General features: G+C 40.9%; 1 protein-coding gene across 1 annotated transcript in view; it reads right to left on the bottom strand.

Moving 5' to 3' along the window:
- The window catches only part of LOC111592320 (bifunctional heparan sulfate N-deacetylase/N-sulfotransferase), a 50,534-nt gene that overhangs the window by 15,307 nt on the left and 9,674 nt on the right, over positions 1-25,553 (bottom strand). Inside the window, exon 2 of the mRNA XM_023304439.2 lies at positions 6,642-7,879. Coding sequence (XP_023160207.2) covers positions 6,642-7,321 — 680 coding nt within the window. The 5' untranslated portion in view covers positions 7,322-7,879. The remainder of the gene's footprint in view (positions 1-6,641; positions 7,880-25,553) is intronic.

Genomic DNA, 25,553 nt, shown 5'->3' on the forward strand with positions numbered 1-25,553 from the left:
CGGCAACATGTGTTAGGAGTCTTTGAGCCCATTTTCGTGCAAAATCCTCAAAAATTAACAAAAAAAAACCTATTAGGCCAGGCCCAAATGGCATGCAAAGGCTTTTGGCCAAGCATCCTTTTACGCCAGAAGACCCGGTCCTGCCTCCTCTAGTTGAAGCAATGAAAAATGTAAATACTTTTAGCATGTGTAAGGACAAAACGAACCGGCCAACAAGCAGCATGGCCCCAATGCAGGACCTCAACTAGCAACCTAGACAAAACTTTGGCGCTGGCAAAACAAAATATTTAGATAGCAAATACACACACCCACACACACACACCAACTTACATATGCATATATATATATTTGTATAGACAGCGCCGCCCCCAAAAGCGTACGAGAGTTTTCTTTCCAAATACCCTGTAATCTTACCTAGCGCAATTGAGCTGCAACATTAGATATTCCGAAACTATAAATCAAGCATAACATTTGGCAACTGCCCCGGGGAGAACTTGACTCTATAAAATGTCAGATATAATAAACTTTACCAATTGTCTGCTTACATTGAGCATGTAAAGTGTCTTTTGTGCTGCCCTGAACTTTGTGCTCTAAATCATTCGGGTCAAAATCAAATTTTAGATAAATAGGCAGCATTACAGATGCTTAGCTGTAGCTTTAACTGCATTTTACTAAATTTTATCTTCAAATCACTTATGCCATAAGCTTTAATGTGCTTATAAAGCTTATTTAACTTTTGATATATTTTATTTTATATTTGAACTCGCATTGCACTCAGCTGAAAGCATAAAACATGCTTGACTGCCTGTAATGTATCTTTAAAGCTCTTTATAAGTGAAAGCTTAACTGAATACTTTTCATTTATACTTGACTTCTGCTTTTTTTGCATATACCCTTAAAGCTCTTTAGCTACAGATATGGTATTTCATTTATTCGATTCAATTTAACTATAGCAGAGCATTCCATATGCAACCAGAAAGTCGAAGAGAAAAAATAAACTGAAGCTTTTGCTTTTTAAGCGCCTTTTGGCTGTGGGCTCTTTGGTGCTGTGCTGCACGACGGCGATGACGACGATGATGATGTTGAAGAAATTCTTGTTGCAGTGCCTTGTTTGCATTTCGTGCAACATTTGCGTGGCATGCCAGCAGGCGAGTCGAGCCAGGCAGACAGGCAGCCGAAGCAGCCAAAACAGAGCCAGCTCAACCTGGCCTGTTTTCAGACGCTGTTCGCTGATTTATTTGTGCACAGCACAAAATTTCCGTTTCCGTTTCTATGTTTTGGCCGTGTGCAGGGAGAAGAGTTCGGTTGCTGAATGTGGAGCAAGTTTCGTCTTTTGTGTTGCATAAATTAGGCAACAAAAAGTCAGTTTATGCATTTGCGACGTGTTATTTATGCGGGCGTGCAACAAACTTGACAGCGCCGGCAGCAACACGCAAATGTTGCACTGTCACAGAATTAACACGCGGCAGCAATCATCGTGGCCAAAGCTTATTAGTCAATTCGAAGACACCATGCGAGCAGCTTTTATTGAATTCCGTGAGCACATAAACCTACACACACACACACACACATTGACACACACACTTCCCACAAGGAACCACAATTCAGAAACATTTTTTATGTGGGCAGCTTTAAGGCCACAGCCATAGCCACGCCTTGGGCATAATAGAAAACCGCCCACCATCGCATCCCTTCGAGAAAGGGCGGCACGCTCAAACAATAAATCGTATGTAAAAATTTGTAATAAATTTGCAAAGTAGCAAATGCAGCAGCCGCAAAGTGCGACGCGGCCAACAGAGCGCATACGTAATGCAGCTGGGATAACGTGGCATAATAAAAAGGGCGAAACTAGCGCAAGGATATGGATGTGTGCGCCATAGCTATCACAACGTACGCCGCCCCGCCCCCGCTTCCGTCCCCAATCTGAACTAAGAAAAAAAATTACTAAAATATACAAAGAGCAAAAGGCAGCGTGGTAAATGCAAAAATGTGGCAAAAGGAATGCAAAAGACAAAGCGGACAAATGTATAAATTGAGAAGCGTAAAGGAAGGCGACGTTTCAATCGGTTCGCTTAAAGCTGGATAACAAATGATCTTAAATATATAAATTGAGGGAGCCTCTAGCCATTGCGAACGCCATCAATAGCTGCTCTGAAATATACTTACTAATTTTTTATATACATATTTATTTAGATGGTTGAGAGAAGGAAACTGGTATTATGTACAGTGTACATTTACCATCTAAATGTGGAATAAGATGAATGTCAATAATACGGCCAGACACTCGAATTGCGCTCATGAATCGCATAAATTTCACTTCAATATGGTGAAGTTTTTGGTAGCAAGTCGCGCGCTTCATCTCTCTCTATCTATCGCTCGTTCTCTCTCTGCTCAGTAGAGGAAGCACTGCAGCCACTTAAACACAATGGAAATCGGAAAGAAAAGGCGGCACAGTTCGACCAATTGAAAAAGCACCCAAACGAGCCAATGCTTAAATACAACAACAGCAAAACGAGAGCTTTTGCGGTGCAGACACTGCCAATTTTATTGGCATTCGCCAGTGAGCGCAGCAGCGAAAAAATTAAAAAAAAAAACGTGAAAAAAAGTTAATTAAATAAATCAAGCAAGCCAAGTTCAATTCGATTGCAACGGAAATGAGTGGGAAAATGCCAGCAGCGGCCGTTGGCAAGTTTTCGTTGGCAGCGCACAGTTGGCCAAATGAACTGTAAGCGTTCTGTTCTGGACAAAATGGCGGCCGATGCATCAGGATATGCAAAACGGCTAGCGAAAGGACACGGAAAGCGCCATGGCGACCTGGCGTCTGTTTGTTTGTTTGTTTGCAATTGCATTTAAGGCAAATAAACGTAATTATTTATTGCATTTCGCCGACAGTTGACACGCGGCTGAACCACTGAACCAGCACTTGGGCTCTGGTTTAATGAAAGTCATCCGCAAGCGATGGCTAATGGGTGCAGTTGTTGCTGTTGCTGTTGCTGTTGATATTGACTGCACCTGGCATATGTAATTACTTTTTCAATACACAAAAACACACACACACACACACACACACCTAGGCACCCGCAAAGTCGAACGCTTTGCGGCAATTGTCATTTATAATCGCATTTTCAATTTAAATGTTTAGTCAATTAATGCACGCAATGTGATTTCTATGACGTATACGTCATGTTGTACACAAACGCACTGCTGCTGGCCTGTTGTGTCAAATATTTGCACAATTCACCGAACAGGCAGTGTAATTTATGTGTTTATTATCAAGAGGCAGACGCGCATTTAGTGTTGCAGTTAGTTAATGTTTAAAGCTGTGACACGCCCCCTCGATGCTTCATTTACACGCTGGCAGGCTCGAACATCAAATTGTATTTATCGCACTTAACACGCAAAGCAAATAATGCATTCAACTTTATATATAACCAAGCCATCTGATTAAATGCCTAGCTCACAGGCAGGCGACAAAACAAACGAAAAGCTATTCATATAGATATATGACTACAAGTTATAAGTGATTCACGATATGGAATTGGCCATTAGTTAGAAAATCTTTCAATAAGAGAGCCAAGAATAGTTTTTACTGTAAACAAAGCGTCATAAATAATAATTTCAAAGGAATTTATTGTTCAATTTCAATAAATTTTCCTCAATTTCTGTAGTTTAAATTAAAATTATGTGAAATGAAAATTCTTGATATATGTTATAGCATTGGCATTTCATTTAGCTAAAAACTGAAATTTGTATCAATTTTTTTTGCTATGCTGACATCTTATCTATTGCAAGTGGAATAAATCGTAACGTTTTTGACATTTTTGTCGTGTGTCTTGCATGTTTAGCATTACAAATCAATTATTGCAGCATGTCAGGCGACTGTGTGTGTGTGTGTGTGAGTTGGTGTTATGACTGCATGCAAATCACGTAGGTTTGCATTTTGGCAAAATGCATTTTGCACCTACAGCGACAGCTGCAACAAAAACAATGTACTTGCTGCATATGCAAATACGTAGGTGTGTGTGTGTGTGCTCGTGTGTTTTTGTGTGCGTGTGCAAATAATGACAGACAGCATAAACAAACACGCACATCAGTAACTGGCGGCTGCCTGTCGCCGGGGCGAACCACACAGCGGGACAGGTGGGTGGCAAACGGGAACATTGGCAGCGGCTGGCACGTCGCATGTTTCCGCTTTTTGCACGTAAAGGACGCATGGACATGGACATGGACACGAACAGGACACACAGGATATACGCACAAGGCACACGCACACAGCACACAGACTCAAAAGCATTTGAATTTATTAAAATTTACCAGATTTGACGCACAAGTAGCACAAGCCAAGCCAAGCCAAGCCTTCAGCCTTAAGCCTCTCAGTCTAATTGCCTCAGTCTTTGTGCAGCTGTTGCTCAGCTCTCTCTCTCTCTACCTCTCTCCCTCTCTCTCACACACACACTTGAATGAGTAATGAACTTTGCCACAGTTAAGCTTGTAAATTAAATTTAAAGTGCACCGGCCAAGTAAATATTTAATAATCAACTTTTGGCTTTGGGCGAAATAAATAAGTTTTTGAATCAAGCAACAAAGAGTTAGCATGCAAAAATTTTTTAGTAAAAACCAAGTCAAGGACTTGGACGCACCTGCAGTAGCTACCACTGATACTACTGCGACTGCTGCTGCAACTGCTGCTGTTGCTGCTGGCTCAGTTGCTGATGAAAGTAATCAAAACTTTGTCCGTTGTTTGTTGTGCAACTGCAGGCGTGTTGCACTTTGCTGTTAGTCAAGAGCTGCGGGGCTGCTTTTTCCCCCATAAAATGTTTGTTAACCATAATTGCGCGCTAAAGTAGCTAACGGGCAAGTGAAGCCACTGCCACTGCCACTGCCACTGCCACTGCCCCGCCTACGCGCAGCTGCGCGAGAAATTTCAGCAAATTAAAATACAAAATAAGTGCCAAGCCACAAATAAAAGCGAAAAACAGTGCGAAAAAATAAACAAAGCGCAGCCTTTTTCACAGTCTTTTCAGTTTTAATTTATGTGAAATACGAGTATTTTCATCCAATATCCCGAAATAAGTACGTGACGGCAAGCTGCTCGAACTTTAAGCAAGTTCTGCGAGTACTGAGTTAACCAAAGGTGTAAACTTGTGTCACATGTCGAGTGTGTGGAGGTTGGGGCAGAGGGTCAAACTTTGAAAACAAGTCACATAAAAATCGTTGATGATTTTGCTAAGAAACAAAAGGAAAAAACAACTAGTTAAAAGTTTTAACAGTGCTGAATAAAACACGCAAGGGGAGCTAAACCTTAAGAACTTTTATCTAGTACGAGCGCAAAAACACACGTGAAGCACTTTTAAAGCTCCACTCGACAAATAACTAACGGGTGTGAGAAGCGCAGAGAAGGCTGCAGCTTACAATGGCTTATGCAGCAAGATTGCTCGTGATTGAGCCAGCTACAGGCCGAGACAATATGAATAAATCTAAACAATTTCTGCTGCTCGAAATGGGATGTCTGAGCAAACACCGAAAGGAACTGATAGAAACGAAAAAATAAATATGAAAAGGTCTTCTTTATCTTTCTAATAACATACACTGCGAGACTTCAGGATTCGTTGAATACTTACCAATACCAATCGAAAAATTGTTTTCTATTTGACTTTGTTTTATTATTCTTAGAATAAAACAAAATTGGGTTCTGTAATATTTCAGCAATTCTTTTTTATTAATTTTCGAAAAAATGTTTGCTGTAAATTGCTCATCAGGAAATGCACCCAAACCACAAAATTGTCCTTCTTTAAGAAAAAAATTACTAAAGTCATAAATGCAGTTTTATGTTTGCAGAAAAAAATCATAGAGCGCGAAGCTTATTTTGTTTCTAGATTATCTAAACCAAAAATCACTATAAAAGCTGGCAGACATGGAAAAACTATTATTTATTTTCTTGGAACTTATGAGTTCTGCTGAGAAAACTTCATTGGCAACAACAGTGAGGCGTGCAGTGTATACGAAAACAGGTATATATCTGTTTAAGATTGTTCAGCTTAACGAAAACAGCCACAGACAACGGAGTTTCTTAAGTAACCTTAGAAGCAAGGGTAATTGCTACTGCTGTCATCTTAATTGACATATATTTATCTCTTATCCACTGTTTCCTTGCCTTTTATGCTGGCAAGCCAAATAGGAATAAGACAAATGAAATATCTTAAAGCAGTCTGTAGATGCAGCTTAAAGCACCTTTTGTTTCAGTATTTCATACGCAATTTCATGAATAATTCTTGCACTTGTTTTTCCGTTTGCCTTATTGTGCAACTGCCACACACAATGTGGCAATGAATGGCGTGGACTGGAAATAAACAGCAACACAATGAACTTGAAATACTCCAGACACACATACACACACACACACACAGAGAGTACACCTGTTAATCAACTGTGCAGCGTATTGAAAAGAATTCCCGCAACTCGCATTTCATTTCCACAAAATGTAACAAATAAAACGCAATCAAATGCAAACATGAAAGTTCATTCAGAGCCAGAGCCACATTCACATTCCCATTCGCTGCGCAGTAAAAATGTTTTTCATTTGGAAGATAGTTGGATCATAACTGGAGTTTCTTAAACCAGTCAGATAGTTGGCTACTCACCCATCGAACATGTCGGTGCCCACGTAGCGCGTGTAGTAGAAAATGCTAACCATGGTGATGCCAAACAGGGCCAGGATGCAGCGTCGCACGTTGATGCGGTTGCAACGACGCGCAATTAAATTACAACAATGGCAAAGGGAGCTCGAAATGGCGGAGCTGGCACCGCCACCAGCACCACCACCACTGCAGCCACCGCCACCATTCACACTGCCAATGCTCGTTGATGAGGTAGAGTTGAAGTCATAGTTGAAGCCATTCGTTTTGGCCTTGTACGTGACAATGCCGCTGGGCAGAAAGCCGTTGGCCGTATGCTCTGGCGGCAGCAGCATGCTTCGATCTGTGATGTGTTCGCTGGTGGTTGGGTGGTGGTAGTAGAGGTCAGATGGCGTGGCATGGCCATTGCCGAAATGCTTATTAAGATGGCCGCAATCGACGAATGCATCCGCGTCCGCATCCGTATCCGCATCCGCATCCACATCCGTTTGGGTGCCGGTCACGCTCGTCGTGCCCGACTGCATTTGCGGCTGTTTAATGAGTTTTTCATATTTCAGCGATTTGCCAGGCAGGCGATTTGCAATGTTGTTTGTCGCGTTTGCTGTTGTTGTTGATGATGCTTTTGTTTTTGTTGTTGTTGTTGCTGTTCGTGCTGTTGCTGCTGCTGCTGCTTCTGATATTGTCATATTGTTGTTGGACTTCCGCTCGGTGGTGTTGACTACAAATTGTCTCCTCTCTCTCTCTCTTCCTCTCTCTATCTTTCTCTGCCTCTAGCTTTATATATATCTAAGATATATATGTAAAGATTGCTCTTTAATTGGCAGCGATGCTTTTGGGATATGTGTAATTCGTAAGCTGGATAATACGTTCTATAACTATATATCTATATAAACTCGATTTGTTAACACTCGCGTTTTCTTTTCTAGTTTTTCTCTATGGCACTTGGCTAATTTCATTTACTGTTAAGTATCTGGCTCTTCGAATTAGTTTAATGTTCTGGAAATTTTCTTTGCTTTTTTCTTGAATTTTCACTTTTCAATTCGCCATTTGATATGTTTCCAAATTTTTAAATATTCATTTTGTTTGGCCATTGTGGCTGCTCAGCTTCCTCTTGTGGTTGATGTTCTTGTTCTCGTTGTTGTTGTTGTTGTTGTTGTTGCTGGCAGCGTTGACTGCCATTATCAGTCATATGTGAGACCCACTTTCAGTTGTTGCACTATCAGGCATTGACTGGGTCGTCTTATCTGTAATAGTTAAATGGAAAACACATTAAATAAATAATTATTTCTTATAAATAGTAAACAAATAACGATAGTTTTTTATTTCTTGAGGGCATTGTAACTATTTCAAGTTGTTGGTTGTGGGATTTACTTAATGAAAGTTAAGGCAAACTCTAGAGATCACAAAGAAGAGGGGCAGAGAGTGGGACAATAAGTGAGAGAGAGAGAGGGAATAGAAGTAGAGATTGAGAGAATTGAAAAAGAAAATAGTGATATAGAAAGTGAAAGTAATCGAGGGGAGAGAATGAGCAATACAGCAGAGAACATTTGCAGAAATATATATTACAAGTAAACTACTATATATATACATATATATACATAACTATAGCTCTAACTCTCACAAAAATCCTACCTTAGCTTAGCAAGAGCATTCAGTATTCAGCTATTGAGAACTTCACATACACAACTTCCCAGTTTGATTCTCTAACCAAACTAATTGATGACACGCACCGTTAACATGTTGTATCTACAAGTCTTAGCCAGCCCAAACGGCAATAAACGGCAGTCTATGCTATCTATTTAGTTGTTGACAGTTGTCAATTCATTTTGTTGGCATCTCGAATGTAAAGTAAACAAACTGCTGATAAACCTGCAAATAAAGCGAAGCCGCAACAGTCTATATAGATACACATTCCACAATTTGGGGCCGTGTTTACATCTGTGTGTGTGTGTAGGCTTAGCCATTAACTGCATATGCGGCTTACTTTAATTGCAAATGGCTGTGGCTGCCAACCAAATAATGACAACATACTTTCCGGCGTTTTATGGCCCCAACCAAATGAGTCAATAATGAGGTTTTAGAAGAGCAACAATATTTGCCAAGCGCTTGTTGTCTCTGCAAGCAGATGGCCCCACTAGGGAAATTGTGGCGCTTAGCAAAAAAAAAAACTGTTGGCTGACGAAGTATTTCGTTCTTTTGAGAATTGTTGAAGCTTTGACTAAATTTTAGCCAAAGTCGTAATTTATTTGCTATCACAAATATCTGCTAAGGTTGCATTAAGTACTTAGAAACAAAAGGGAGTCTTCGCAGTACATTGTAGATCACTTTTGCCATCCATTTCACTTATGTGGGTGAAAGTTGTGCAAGCAGCTGGCATCAGAAACCACTTCAAGAATAGCCTTGCAATAATTCACAAAGAGAATTTTTCTTCTTGGCAACTTAGCCACAACAGAATACAATGTAAGCAGCTTCAGTTAGAAAGAAAACAGGCAAAATGGTAACTGAAAGCTGTTAGACAGGCCAACAACAACTGCAAAGTCTGGGCGCATTCTTGGCCTTGTTTTTGCCTCTGTTACAAATTTATCATTAAAATGTCAGAACTTAAATTGATTCAAAAACTTTAGCCTGGTCGCAATAAGACAGAGAGAGAGAGAGAGCGAGACAGACGGCACCGCAACGTGCTTCAGCTGTGGGGCATAACAATGCCTCGCCTTCTTGCCACATCAACTGCTGCCGCAGCCGCTGCCGCTGCTGCTGTTTGCAATGTCGCTTAGGCAGAAGTTGTTGTCGTTTCTTTTTTTATGTGCGCTTCTGCTGTTTGTTTGCTGCATACTTTAAGGCGCGCAAAAACTTTGCTTTCTTCGTTAGGCAAACTTGTTTAATTTCCTTCACAATTGGCCACGTGACCCCCAGCCACGGCGTGCTTTAACTAAACTTTCGCATCAGTCGTTGTTCGTTTGTTTGTTGTTGCTGATGTGCTTGTCGTACATCGCTGTCTATTTGTGTGTCTTATCTACATATATATTTATGTATACATTTATGTTTCTTTATATACATTTATTTATACATGCGTCTGCCGCAAGGTTGCCAGCAAAATAATGTATGTGGCATGCACTTTTCAATTTACATCAAATATTTACGGACTGCCAGGCATCGCTCTCTCTGTCTCTGTCCCTCTCCTCTGCCTCACTCTTTGCTCATCTATTTTCTGGCTAATAACACATGTCTCTTAAGTTTCATGTCGAGTTATTTCTGTTTGCCAGCTTTCAATTTGCTCGCACAGACAAAAAAAAAGTGGAAACTGAATTCATTTCTGGCATTTTGTGTTCATATGTGCGGCATCGTGTTTCTAGGTGCCCCACGGGGGCTGCAGCAAAAGGGCTGCGCAGGGCCATTAAACAATTTGCTGAGCATGTTGAAAACTTAATGCCTCAAACTTCGCGCCTGGGTCCAAGACTCTCATCACAGCTTCACGGCTTCCAAAAATTTAATTTTTTTCTCCTATTGTTGTTCTTGGCCTGCTTTTGTTCCTGCTCGCTACCCACTATTACCGCCCACCGCCCCCGGGCCCGTTTCTTTTAATGGTTTTGAAAACTATTAATTTTACGATACATTTTGTTTACATTGTTGAGCTCTGCTGGGGCATCGTTTACGGCAGACTTCACGAGCACCTACTCGACAACGGAACACCCTCAACATTATTCTAAATTGCATTGGGGCGTGTGGCCGATGCTGTAACAACAACAACAACAAGCAACAAAGCAGCAGCTGGAACTGAAGCGCTAAAATTAAGTTGAAAACATTAACTACAAGATGCTGCAGCAGCAAATACACTATCTAAATGGAAAGATAGAGCAACATAAATAATCATAAATCATTAAATGTTTGTTTGTTTTTTCTATAAATTAGTTAAGCTGTTCTATGAAAAGGCAGAGTATTTCCTAACGAAAAGCTGTCGAAATAAGTTTAACTAAGACAATTTTTGATTTATTTTGTTTTTTTATATTAATGTTGGGCCATAAAGATTTCCAAACTTTATCTATAGACTGGTCTCATATCACCATCCTAATGACCTACATAAAAAGTAAATGTTTATATAACGAAACCTTTAGAGAAATCGATTATGCTCCATGTGGAAAGAAGTGTAAAAACAACAATTGCTGCAATAACAACATCGAAGTGTGCCCCAGAGAGATGCCTAGTAACCTACACGCCCCCTCGTTGGCCCATGCTGTGGCCACCCTCAGTTTTGTTTTCTCTTTCTTTTTCTTTTTCTATTTTTATTTTTTTGTAACTTTGCTGCCCATTTATCAGTCAACAATTGGTGTTGTTGTTGTTGAATGCTTTGTTTTGTGCTGTTTGTTTGTCTGGCCCTTTTGCGTTTTTTGTTAGCTTTTCGCGCGTTCGCGGCTTCAAGTGCCCAACCCAACACGCACATGCACACAAGCGCATGTATATAACAGTCAGCTGACAGCGCAGACATATTGATAATCGTTTCCAATTTGTGTTGATTTTGTTGCTCGCGGCAACAAAACAAAAAAAATGGAGTACAAAAAAAACAAAACCAAAACAGAAAAAAGAGAAAACAATCAATTGTCTGTAGTAAATTGAATGCATTTGAGTGAGTTTCTCGCTGCCGCCCGCCACCACCCACGCATGACTTGCACAAAACATCTAACTTAACCCACTGAGAAGGGGCCTAGCTACACCCGACTCGCGCCTCGCGACTACTGACTCATTGGCCAGACATTTGTCTGGACTGCTGTCTGCCCATTTGAATGATGAATGCGTCTTGAGCATTTGTGCAGTTCGAGTTCGAGAGGGGATTTCTATGGAATTCGAATGTCTCCCTTGCCGTTGTGCGTAGGCGTTGCAGCAGCTCCCATGTCGGTCGGGTCTATCAACAATTTGTGTGCATTTAATGAGTTTTCACACTTTAACGCCAGCAACTGCTAATGCTTATTGCATGTGTTTGTGTCTAACAATTTTTATGTTGTCATAAATCAATGGGACTGACATCGATTGTCTCGATTTATAGAGTTACAGCGTGGGCTGCGACCAGGTGATTCGATTTCGTTTTAGATTTACTGAGAAATATATATGTGAAGTTGATAATTTGTTGAGAATTCTTGATAAGTTGTACTACATGAGTTAGCTACATAAGATTTAATATGTTTTGGAATGTTTTTTCACTAGAAATCTAGTCAAAAAGATGTTGCTTGGTAAGCATTCTATATATATATTTTCATATAAGCCGAAACAATTACTTAAATATTAATCAACAAAGCAAACTTAAGCTCTGCAATAACTCTTAACTAAATGGGCAAACCCATTTCACTCTAAGTCTCTTAAATATTTGATAGCCTTATTAACATACACTTGATGTACTCGACAACATAAACTACCCCATATAAAAGTTATTTAAAACTCAGATTTGAAACAATTACAAGAACATTAGAAAATTTATCTGCCAATTACGCATTGCATATCGTTGTAAAACATTTTTGGCGTGACAGTTGCCTGGGCTGGGCTGGGCTGGAATGTCGCTCTGAAGTGTCGCAGCAAGTGTCTTTCAAGTGCTATTATTGTTGCTGGAACTGCTTAAACTTCTCTATAGATGCGCTGAGAGACATATCTCACTTAGGAGATGTCACACAGCGGTATTTATTCCTGTTGTTGCTGTCAATTAGAAGAGCTGCTTGCAATGGGGTTGGCAGACGCGTCTATGCCTCTGATGTGCTCTGCTTTATATCACACTCAATTTTTGGCAAAATAGAAATAGAAAAAGAAATAAATTCCCAAGTGGATTTAGGCATAATTCCACTAAATTTTCCATTAAAATGCCAATATATAGGCGCTTGCTTTTGTTTGGATTGGTTAATTAAAATATTCGAATTGTGTATTCAACAAAAACTTTTATGCATTACAGACAGCCGGTCAGACAGAGGGACAGGCGACCCCCCTTCAATCGAAATCACTCAGCACATTCCACATTTCGCTCTCGAAGCTCGAAGCGTGCTTAAAACACAAATCGTGTACGGTTTGCCAATGCTCTACGGCCAAAGCTGTTCAAGGAGACACTTGCAATGTGTTCATTTGTAGATTTTTAGTGTTGATTTCTGAGAGGGAGCGAGGCTGGCATGGCCAGCACGGACAGGTGGCCTGGGCTGGCCCGCCAGAGTGACCCAGTTTCTAAAAATACTTCGACGAGCGCTAAGCGGAGCAAAAGCAAAGTGTTTGAATGTATTTTACATCAATTTGATCTTATTTCATTTTGCCCTCAAGTGACGAACGAATTGAAAGGGGCGTAGCCGGTGGTGGGGGCGGCAGCAATGCCACTTGAGTTGTAGTCTGCAATTTGCAGTCGCTTGGCTAATACGGACCACGTAAGTGTTGTCCTAACAAAGGAAAAACATTTGCCAACTGCACAGTTCTCAGCTCCATAACTAATTCAATTAAGGCCTCTTTCTCTCTCTCTCTCTCCCCCTCTTTCTCAGTCCCTTTCTGTCTATCTCACTGACGTCACAGGTCGAGAGTAAAGTGCTCCGAGATGTTGTCCCAAAGTCACGACATGGCATTGAATTTATTTCTAAGCCGATGAACGCTTATCTCGTTCCAGTTCACTGCGCAGCAAGTATTCAATGTGTATAATTATATAGGAAATATACAAGTATATTTATATATAAATATATATATAGATTTGAATGACGAGCCAACTGGCAGACAACTCGTCAAGTCTCCAGCGGCGCACAAATTGGGGCAACGTTTCATTTTAATGGACGCCCACATCGCTCAAGTTTGCCTCCAACTGCAGCTCCAGCTACAGCTACAGCTGCTGCTCCAGCTCCAGCTACAGCCATGGTCTGTGTCAATGTCGCAGCTGCAGCTTTGTTTCTGGTTCTGCTGCTGGCTTAGCGTTTCGACCGCATTGGAGATTGCTTGGCGCATTGTGGCCTGCAACTGCGGCCTGCCACTCCCCGGCAACTGGGCAAGTGCAGTCAACGATTTGGCTAAGACTTTGGCGTGGGCTTCGGCTTTGGCTTTGGCTTTGCGTTTTGGCCCACGCATAGTGATCACTGTGTCTGTTGTTGTTTGTCTGGTGAGTGACAGTAAAGCCTCAAATTGCAGACAAGCGTGCAGCCAAGGGTAATTTCCAAGGGAGAGCAAAACCTGCAGAGGCTGGCAGTCGTGATTCTGCTGCCACTGCTGCTGCTGCTGCTGCTGCTGTTGCTAACGATGCGTTGGTGTGCGCATTCTGTGTTGGTTCTTTGTGTAATTGACTAGGCGTGTAACTGGTTTTGAATTGTTGCTGTTCTGGCTGCTGCCCCAGTGGAGCTCAGCAGTTGCTGCTGCATGCATGTGGCTGCGGGATTATGGGCGAGCAATGCAAATGCAAATGCAACAAATGTTCACATCAAATATAAAACTTGCTTTCATATCTGACCCACAAAGCGTTTACATTGCAGTTTGCCGAGGAAGGGGCAAAAACTAAGCTGCCAGAAAAAGCAAACCAATGGAAAGTACTTTGTCGAATGAAGTTTTCACTTAGTTTACAGTTAAAGGATGAACTTATGCTTCGCCATAAACAAATGTATATTTATATATATATATATTCTTGTGAGTATTCACGAAATAGACAATTCATGCTTTCGTCTTGCCAGCAAACATGAGCTCAAGCGTTTATTAATTTTGAGTTATATATGAACATATTTAGGACATTTAACAATAGAGAGAATTTCATTTGCAATGTGGCCCAAATATGTCACGTTTATCTTTAGCCAAGCGACAGGCATTCGCTCTTAGCAGGCAAACACAATTCAAACGCTTTGCTTGCGTCTTAAATCAATTATGCAGACACAAAATGAAATTGCTATTCTCTAATGAAATCACATGTGTAAACTGTGCAGCATTAGCTCATGACAGAGCCAAATAACAAACGCAATATTTACGATTTTTAACATATCTGGCCAAAATCTCAAAGCATTCCATCAAGCTCTCTCTCTCTCTTGGACAGCTTGTATTCACGTTGATGCTTAAACATCACATAAATTGTAACCAAAAGCTACAGATTTTCATACATTGGCCCACAGCATTGTTCGCATCATTTAGCCCAGGCGGAAGACCACCCACGCATACACACACATACAGCTAATACCCAAAGGGGGGCGCTAGGGATTCCCAGTGCTCGGCTGCTCGTGCAATTCCCAGCGTTCGTTTATACACAAATGCATTTGCCTGTATATCATCAATTTATTATGTTGTTTGTGTGCGTGTCTGTGTATGTGTGTGTGGCAAAATTAGTTAATGAACCCAAGCTCAATGGCATAATAAAAGCCCCTACAGCCCGGCACGTTGCACAGTCAACTTAGTACAGCAAGCTGTGATTGAACAGACACGCGTGTGTGTGTATAAATTAATTCCCCAGGTTAACTGCACAGTAACATTTTATAATTAAGCCAGCTGCATAATTATAATAGGTGCACCTCTCTCTCTCTCTCTCTCTCTGGCGCTCTCTCCCTCCAGCTCTGTATGTGTATTTATATTCATATATCACTCACACACACGCACACACGCACACATACATATGCATTAAGCCAAGAGCTGAGATACACGCAATTGGTGACATTTCAGCACGCAACGTTAAACCAACAATGCCGGACAGCAGCAACAACCTTATTATCATAATGAACATCACCATCAACGCCAGCAACGACGCGACGCTTTAATGTGAAATGTGTGGAATGGCTGATGGATGTTGGGTGTTAAAGCCACCCGCCAGATCAAGGGGAGTCCGGTGCCCTGGACTGGTTAAGTGGTCTGTCTTGCTGTCCACGGTGTAATCGGCGCATGGCCATGTTCTGGCCAAGAGCTGAACTACCCGACTCCACTCCCACACCCATTCGCCCTCGCACTTATTAATACACAAAGGCAGCGCCTGTGCGCCCGTGTTTGGGCCACCCGCAAAGTGTTCGTCATGCGCTGGCAGCGATAGTCATCGTCCTGTTCGGTTCTGTTTCAGCTCTTATTTCGGCGCATTTCATGCTTTTTCTGTCTCTCAGTGTCCGTCGCCCTTTGGCCTTTTACTCATGTAAAAGCAATAAATAATGGCCCAGTTTATGTCGAGCCTGTCCATGAGACGTCTCCATTAAATACACTAGCCAAAGGCATGCCAGCGTCGCTGCGTCGTCGTCGACTCGCAGCTATCATAAAAATATTTTATCCATTAGCCATTGTCTCATTTTAGTTGGCTTGTGGCCTTGTTTAATGGCCATTAATAATCATTAAATTTATGTTAACTGTGCCACGGTTCAAAGCTCTCTCTCCTCCTCTGCGCCACCAACTCCACCAACGCCACGTATACTTAATGCATTAGCATATAGGCTTAAAAATGAGCGCATTAATAGCATGTTTTTGATATGATGAATTTATATCAATTAAATCTACTTACTGCAAATTACGATTAAAATATTTGCATATAATTACTTTTTCATAAATTTCAATGCAACTTCAACTGGCAGCGGCAATCCGGGCTCATAGATTTAAATTGTAAAACAAATCCTTAAATTCGTTTAAAAATAGAAATTGGAAAATTCAATTTTTGTTCTTTTTGTTACGAATTCTTGCCCTCATTTCGAGTCTTTCAAATCAATTGCATGCAAACAGCAAATCAAGTAAACAAATACATCAAATAAATATTATTCATGAGCATGCCGACATCATCATTCACGAGCTGCCACAGCTACGGCTCCTCCACTGCGCTGCATGCTTCATATTTTGTAATTTTTCATTTTACAGCAACAACAACAGCAGCAATTGGGGCATAGCTGCAGCAGTTCAATGACATAATTTGTCGCAACCCATCAATAGAGTGGACAGAGCTAACAATAGGATACCAGAGCAGCAGCAGCACTAGCTACTGCTTCAATGGCATTCACGTTTGTCCAGCCATCAACGTCAGCAGCATCATTATTATGCTGCTACTGCCGCTGCTGCTGCTGCTGCTGATGATGATGATGATCAGCCAGAACGTCATTGTTTTCGCTTGAACTTTATTGTTTTGATTTATGCGCGTGCATAACGAGCGGGAACTGCGCGGCACTGGCCCGCTGCACTGCAGGCTAAGCTAAAACTTTGCGGGTTTCAACTGTCGGTCTAACCATGCCCCCAGCCGCACACGCTGCCCGCTTCCCCTCTTTGCGATTTGCCTGCACTGGACACGCCGCGTTGTTTATTCCGCCAACGCCAAACAATAGCGAACCAGTCGCGTTGTTGACACTGCGGCAGCCACAGCGGGGCATGCGGCGGGTGTAAAGTGCAAATGAAAATGATGTTGTAGCATCTACTACTACTACTGCTGCCGCTGCTGCTGCTGCTGCTGCTGTTGCTGCTGCTACTGCTGGCAGTGGCAGCGCATCAGCTGCCAGCGTCCGATTATGTTAATGTGCCCAGCGCTCTGGCATTATGATGTTGTTCTCTAGACGAGCACTCTGCATATATTTGACGTAGCCGAGCGAACTAAATTTTGAGGTCTTGACTGCGCGCGTCTCATGTTGTTGATGAAAGCAAAAATGCTAAACAATTTTGTGGTCCCGATTGTTGCCACTGGTAACGTAGCCCATCCAGCCAAGCTAGCCAGTCAGCCATTCAGTCAGTTGAAATGTCAATTGTGCATGTTTCGAGCGACAGTCAAATCAAAAGTTGTTGTTGTTGCAGTTGCTGTTGCTGCTGTGGTAACTTGAGCACTCAGCTGCATGCCACAAGCTTTAGCTTAGGTAGTCAGGTAGCCAAACTTGCAAAAGTTATCAGAGAAAGGAGTCACACAAATTGTGTTTACAAATTTTATTCACAAAAAGTTTTGTGGCTCAGTTGCTCAACTAACCTCAGGCATTTTATGAATTTGGCCCACAAGTTGGTTTATCATGATTTAGAACATTTCATATTTCAACATAATGGCCAGAACTATAGCTTAGTTAAAATACAAATTGAGAGTACGGCGTGGGCCCGCCCACTTGGTTGCAATTAGTCATGGGAACTAAGGCAACTAAACCAGCAATTTCAATATGCAAAACAAGTGAAGCAAAACTTTGCCCGGTCACTGTGAATTTTGACTAGAATTGCAACGAAAATATCAACAATAATTATTTAATTTATCTAATGCCACAAATCGTGCCTTAATTAAACGACCATATAAAACAACTAGCAACAACGGCAACAGCAACAGCAACAACAACAATAACAACTGCAAATGAAAGCACATAAAATTTATGAGAGCAGCTGCATTAGCTGGCGCATATTTCATAATTACACCCTGACCCGGGCACGCCGTGCAATGCCTGGCAGTCGCGGCCCCCTTTTTCCCACCCGCAACAAACAATTTTCAACTGCAATTTTTAGCCGGGCGCAAAATATTGAAGCGCATTTTTTGTCGCCAACGTCAAAAGCGTGAAAAATTGTTGCAAACTTTGACAAACTTAAAATATATGTAGAGAGATATATATAGAGATATATGTATGTGTGTGTGTATGTGAGATAGTTGTGCGGGGCGTTGCTCGAGTTTGCTAATAATTTTATGACACAAATAAATCGCCAGAGCCGGGACAAGTTGCGCTCAAATTGAATAAAAACCGTGACTTGCTCTGCTGTCGTCAGATAAGCGAAGGCAGACAGAGGGTAAGCAGCGAAAGAGACAGGTAGAGAGAGAAAGAAGAAGAGCGATGATACGGGTGCCACAGTGAAGTATGTTCAACAGTATTAAATATACAAAATTCCAAAAAGTCAGTCACATCAAATTAGCAACGGCATTAAATATTAACTTCCATCAGCAACACGCATTAAGTAATTCCAACAATTTCTCGTTAAAGCGACAAATTAAAAATGACAGCCTTTTTATATGAGAGTTGGTAAAATATTTTATGGCCGTCAACGTTGCGTATGCGTAATGTTGGATAACATTGTGCTTTTCTTTTTTCTTTCGTTTTTTACATGTTTAAAGCTTAACGAGCAGCTAGACAGGTGGATGCCCTTTAAGCTAGTTAGGTAGGAGCTTCAACTTGCCACAGCTACGATGTCCGACTGTCACTTAGTCTTAGCATATTAGATATTTTAGGCATTAGTATAAATATTTTGTATTTAAGTTTAATTTTATATGAATTATTTTTCTGCTGTGCAATTTATATTATGCCAGAGTGTCTGCTAGTCAGCTAATCCCATCTAAGACACTTCTTGCATTGCATTTTATTATATTTTTATGGACTGCTGAGCTGATAAAGCACTTGTGCAGGTTAACAATATTCTTGCAGCTGACACGACTTTATGTGAGTGCATAAAAGACTAGACGACGGCGACGAGCTCTAAAACACTTTATTTATACTCATAGTATTGTTTAAAGTTTCGAAACGCCACTGCACAGGCAAAGTTGCAGCTTAGAGCTTAGAGATTTGTTAATGGAAGATGCCAGACGGCAAGCGAGACTCCATTGCAGGCAGCTCGATGACGCCCACAAAAACCAAAATTGCAATTTTTTGTTTGCTGCTGCGTTATTTACGAAACGAACTGAAACTTTTGGCTAAAGTTAATCGATGCCAGTTGGCTAACCAAGTTGCGGCAAATTGACCGGAAAATGTTTACCAATTGCTAACGGAACTCAGCTCGGCAAAGCTGAGATTTGGCCAACGACTATCGATGGCCAGCAACTCCATATAGCAAATTAAACAGCTCCCAACTTCAACTGAACAGAATTGATAAAAAAAAGCAGGAGAAAAAAAGAAATTGTGTTTTATAGCAAAAGTTTTATTCGCCGACCCCGTTGACATATATTGATAAATTTTTTTTATTTTTATTTTTTTTTTTTACAAGTGCTAAAAGTTTGCCAGGCACTGGGAAAGTTTTGTGCATTAAGGATTGCCACGGCGCTGGGACTGATAGCGAGCGAAGGACGGCACGAAGTAATGGAATTTATGAAATTGTATTTTGGCAGCCAGTGGCAACAATGGAAATCGTTTGAGTTGTTTGCCCCAATTTGGGTCAATGAAAGTTGCGCTTTGCTTCAAAATCAATTGGATTTTCATAAAGTTTTTCGCACGAACAGTAGCTGGCCCAACTCACTGCCCGCCCCAAGCATTTCGTACTGTCAATTTAACTTTGTCGCTTGACACAACCCAAACAGAAATATATTTGCAGGAGGCGGAGACTGCCCCTAAAACCAAAATGACAGGCATTGAACTACCAATAAAATTCGCTATAAATAAATTGCAAAATGAGTCAAGGCAGTTGACATTTGTGGCTGTGTTTAGGCTTTGGGGATTGGCTGGCTGTCAAACTGGCTGCAAAAGTTCCATAAGTGCAACAACAGCAACAGCAACTGGCAGCTGCTACAAAAGATGGCGCACAACAAAAGGCCTGCATCGGCTAGGAGTGGGCTGCGTTCTGCTGTGGCTCGGACTTGTCTGCACCGCTAACATGGTTAGGCAGGCAGCACGCCAACCAGCATGCACCACCCAGCCACCCAGCCACCCAGCCACCCTGTCGACCAACACAGCATATTGTTGTGTTCGACATGGCCAAAAAGAATAAAAAAATAGCGCAGGAAGAATACGTAACCACAGCAGAAGGCCACCAACTATTTTAGATGCCAAAAGCAAAGGCAACAACAGCAGCAGCAGCAGCGTTTGCAACGTTTGCATGTTGCATGCCGCCAGTGAAAACAATGCCAAAGGCCATGTGTAAATATGCTTTGCAATTTTTATGCTTTTTTTATATACATACATATATATGTGTATATGTATACATCCATTCAAGGTGCCAGCCAGCATGCGCACAGTGTGAAAATATTTGAAAATAAAAAACAAATAAATAAGACAGATATGACAGACTTCAAATATGTTTTGTGGCCTGGCTTGGCTGAGAAAAGATGAAAAAACTGAAAGCTTTGTGACAGCATTTATGATAAATGTTACAATCGTTGAATCCCGATCGATTTTATCGATTCAAGTTATTTCTCATTGTGTTAACATAACTCATCAAAATAATATATATTTCTTGAAATAAATTGTTAAAAGAATAATGTTAGATATTAATAATTAAACCATAATCGATAAATCGATAACATATGCTAATTTATTGTCAAGTTAAATTAAGCTGATTAGATAGATATTTAAATATTTACTCATATTTTTGTAATTTTCCATATCAGTCAAATATTGTTCAAGTTAATTTTAGAAAATATATATTTACCTTTATATTTAGATAACCAAAAGTTAGTCAACTAACTAAACATAATTTTCTAATTAAACTATTATTAAACGATACTACGCACACCTAGTTTCAAGGTATATACATTTAAAAAAAAAGTTTCTATATTGTCATATTCATTTCAATAAATCTGCATAATTTTGGGCAAAATTTGCACACAGCACGCCCATTGTACTTTACTATTTTTAGTATTTTTTAATGGCAGCACCACAAAACAACAACTAATCGCTGGGCCCAACAACTGAGAGGCGAAACTTTTGTTATTGTTGTTTGCTCAACATTTTGCCATGTTAGACAGTTAACGGAAAAAACTAAATAAAAGCCGATTTTTGTTTTTGTTGTCACAGGCAAACGCCGCTGGGCCGCAGCGATGAAAAAAGTAAGAAACAATATGTAAAAGAAATCAACTTGGAACTTGCAACTTGCAACGCCGTGGCAGGCAACAAAAGCCGCGTACTCCGCTAAATGTCACTGACCGAGAAATGCACGGCAAGAGAGTTGCAAAAATCTAAAGCAGCGAAGCATGAAGTAAAAAAAAAACAACAGCGGGCGGTTTTATTGCCAGTGGCAGGATGCGAGCAGCAACAACACCAGCAACAATAGCCAGCACAGGACAACAATGAGACGACACATAGCCCAACAACAACAGCAACTATAACAAGGAGCCGTTGTCATTGCTGGCCGAAAGGAGTCCTTGCGACGGCAAGCGCCACTAACACGCCAAGTTCAGCCAGCACTCGGTCCAGAGCGAGTCCACGTGCCCTCCATATCCTGGCTCATACATAACCAATGTCCATGGCACTTCATTTTGTTGTTGTCGCCACTCGACGGCCCAGTCAACGAGGCAACTTGATTGTTGGCCAGGATTTGCTTTGTTTTTGTTTCTCCTTTTAGTCGTGGCCTTTTCCCTTTGCTTTTGTTTTTTTCTCTCTCGTTTTCCTATTGCATTTTGTGATGATTTGGCAAATTGAATTTCAACTCAATTTGCCGGCTAACAACAATGGCTAATTAGTTAGACTTCAACGCTAAAAAGTATGCTACGAAAAATTGGGAGAAATTCCTCAATGCCCAAAGCATTCTTGTGATTTAACAATTGCCAATTGGCAAATTGAAGCAGCAAAGCATGCAACTTCTAGTGGAGCAGAAATAGCTGAAAAGTGTTCTCTGAGCTGTGCATAAAATGAATAACAATTATGCAAACGCATGTGCCACGATGCCCCGAAGCAGCCTACAAAGAGAACAACAAGCTTCAGCATCTCGACATGGCACACTTGGCATATGTCAGGGCTCAAGGCATCATTGACTCGATCGTCAAGCAGCCGATGAAAGCATTTTTGAGCTACAAGTATCTCTGTGTCTGTATTTAATTTAATAAACTCTCTAAAAAGCTAACAGACTGAGATAGCTTTTTGCTGCGCAGTTCTTAAGTTTACTTCAAATATCTTTCCCATATTGAATTAGGAAAATTAAGAAGAAAATCGTATACTTGAAATTTATATTGGCTCCGAAATGTTTAGAACTTCAAGAACAAAAACATTCCAAATATATTGCCAAACGATGGCAATCAAACAAAAAACCTTAATTAGCTTCAGAACAGTGGAAAACTTCTAAACTTTTATGCTGCCTCAGTCAACTTTTTTTTCTATTCAAGACGTTCTTGTTCAGAGAATTTTCCTTTCCCCAAAAAAAGAAGAGAAATAAAAGCGGCGGCAGTTTTCTTCTCATATTGGTTGCTGTTTTCAGTTCATGTACACAAGTATCTGTGGCTTCTGAGTGCGTATGTGTGTGTGTCTGATGGGAATGTATCTGTATCTGTTTACAGCTGTAGATTCGCCTTTCATGCTTCAATAAATAAAATGAATTGAAAAAGCTGAAACAGGGAGCAGCAGAGTGAGAAGGACGGAGAAAGAAAGAGAAAGAGACAGTGGCAGAGATAGAGAGAGAGAGAGAACGAGGGAGGCGGGGCAAGAGTGAGACTAAAAAGCAGTGCTGCAGCAGCTCAGCAGCAAGGATAACAGATTAGTTGAGCTGGACAACGGACTAGTCCTGTCTTTCAATGCGAATCAAAACATTTTGTTAAAAGGAAACTCACACACAGCCACACAGACAGCTAGCTAGAGAGCCAAAGCTGACAGTGAAGGCCTATTCACACAGATGCGCGCGTTTATCTGCGGAAACGGAGATACGTCGTACGTGCTGAGGACGTGGCCAGGACATGCCCACGACGCGAGCTCTAAACTTTATCTACCCTTATGTGAGTGAGAAACTGTATGTGTGTGCGTGTGTGTGTGTACGCATTTGACAGCCAACTTGTGTGTAATAAAATGTAATAAAATAAAACTCACATATTAGAAATGTTTTGCTAGTTTTTTCTGCTGTTTTCTTCTCTATGGCACACAAAGAGCATATAGAACATTTTGTAGTTGTTGTAGTTGTCAGCCTATAAATGAGAAGATGCCGGCTGTGCGTGCGGCTAGTTTCGGCTTAGCATTAGCAAATATAACGCATACGCACTGTGTGCGAACATCTTAGCCTAATGACAATCACAATCAAGAATAGCTCGGATTTCTTTTTGTTCTCTTCTATTTTTGGCGCCTAGCCACGCAAACGAGTCTTTTATGACACATTTATAGGCCATTTAATGGCGGCCAAATGACAGCCAGCTGTCAATGAAGTCATTTAAATGTGGCTGTGTTTGTGCGTGTCTCTCTGTTTGGCTTTAGACTTTAACATAATCATAGCGACATCAACATAAACATAAACAAAACATATATAAATATGTTTTATGATATATGCTCAATATCTATTGACTCTTCGGATTTGATTGCTTTTTAGTCAATATTTCAAAGTCATAAATAAACGTTAACTGCAATTAGTGCAGAGCCCAAGCCACATATCAAATGAAAATTCCGTTTAATTTAGTCTCCTACTTTTTTGGGTCACAATAAATTGAACAGCAATTAATTATTTATATGCATATTGTTGTCGTCGTCATTGAACTACTTCATTCCCTTTGTCGTTTTATTTCATTTTCACAATTTTTAATGGCACTTTAAACGCCATCGAAATATCAAACAAATAATTGACAGCTGCTGCTGCTGCCTCACCTAGTCATTAATTACATAAGTTTTTCATTGGTAAATTGAATTAGCTTTTGACAAAGTGCTGCATATTGATTTTCTAATTGGCCCCGTCACGACGGCAAAAGAGCCATTAAAACAATTTTAATGTGCAAAATTAATGCTATTTAATGCAATTTTTAGCAGTTGACAAAGTCGAACAGCAGCAGCAGCAGGAGGCGCTGGAGTTGGGGCAAACAACAAAATGGCGTCCAACACAAACTTGGCTGACCATTAAGTTAATGAGGGTCATTGCGGCAACGTGTTGTTCCTTCGCACCTTACCACCAGATGCGAATGAAGCGCACACTTCGCTCTCTAGTGCCCGCCTGTTGGGGATAATGACGTTAATACTATCGTCTCCCTGCTGAGAGTGGGCGGCCAGCGGTTGGGGCGGCAGCGAGTGCTCTTTGTAATGCGCCGCACTTCCGGCGACAGTGAAGCCACAGCAGCAGCAACGGAAACGGAAGCCAAACAAATATGGCCGACGCACGCTTGGCCAGACAAAAACGACAATAAAACTTTTTAATGCATTTTTAGGCGGCACGTGGGACGCGCCAATGCACAGTGGTTCGAAGCGCTATCAAAATATGTTGCTCACTTTTTTGTTGTTTTTTTTTTGCTTTCTATGGCAAATGTTTGAGAGTTATAAGCGCACTTCAGGTGAATAGGGTTGGGCACACAGCTTAACATGCTTCAATGGCATTTTGGTTTTTTTTATCGCATGTTTCTAGTAAATAGTATTAGTATTGATTATAGACTTTCAAGAAGAAAATATAACTTAACCAGTTTTCAGCTTACTCATGCTGCTATAAATCGATTTCATCTCTTTGCAGTTTCAATGTTTTCTCTCAGACTTTTTCACATCTGAGTTTGGCTTGTCATAAAATATTTCATGCGTTTCATTAGTTTCCATCAATCAACATATTTGGACTTTTGTTTTAACCACTGTGCGTTGTATTTGGTTTTATGTTTCAGTTGATTCATTATTGCGTCAACCTTTGCACTCCCTCGAACAAAATATTTTATTTCCTTCATTGAGTGCTAAAAAAATTTGTACCACATTCTCTTCTTTTTTGCTTTTGTATTATTTACGCCAATTTATTTTTGGACGTCTGTTTTTAATGTCATCTCGATTCGGGCAGGTTGAGCTGGCAGTTGTGTAACTTTAGCTGTGATAAGAACGATGTGGATAATGATAATGATGATGATGATGATGACGAGCAAAACAAAGCAAAGCCAAGCAGAATGACAGCTGAAATGTCAGTTGAGAGCGACAAGGACGTGGACCACAGGACAGTAAACAGTACATAATGGCAATTTAAATGGCATTTTTAGTTGCCTTTTGTGGCGGAGCGTGCCCCAGTGGCCATGCCCCATGCCACAGTCTATAGCACGGAGTGACATGCGATATTTGATCAATAACTTGAACGGGGGTAGAAGATATTGACTTTGCTAGGGGTTGGCAACATAATAAAGTGGATATGTAGCAGTTCTCAGCTAGACATGAGTGTGTATGTATGTATGAGTGTAGCTATGTGTGTGTGTGT

The sequence above is a fragment of the Drosophila hydei genome, unplaced genomic scaffold, assembly GCF_003285905.1.
Source record: "Drosophila hydei strain 15085-1641.00,03,60 unplaced genomic scaffold, DhydRS2 tig00000001-arrow-pilon, whole genome shotgun sequence".
Lineage (NCBI taxonomy): Eukaryota > Metazoa > Arthropoda > Insecta > Diptera > Drosophilidae > Drosophila > Drosophila hydei.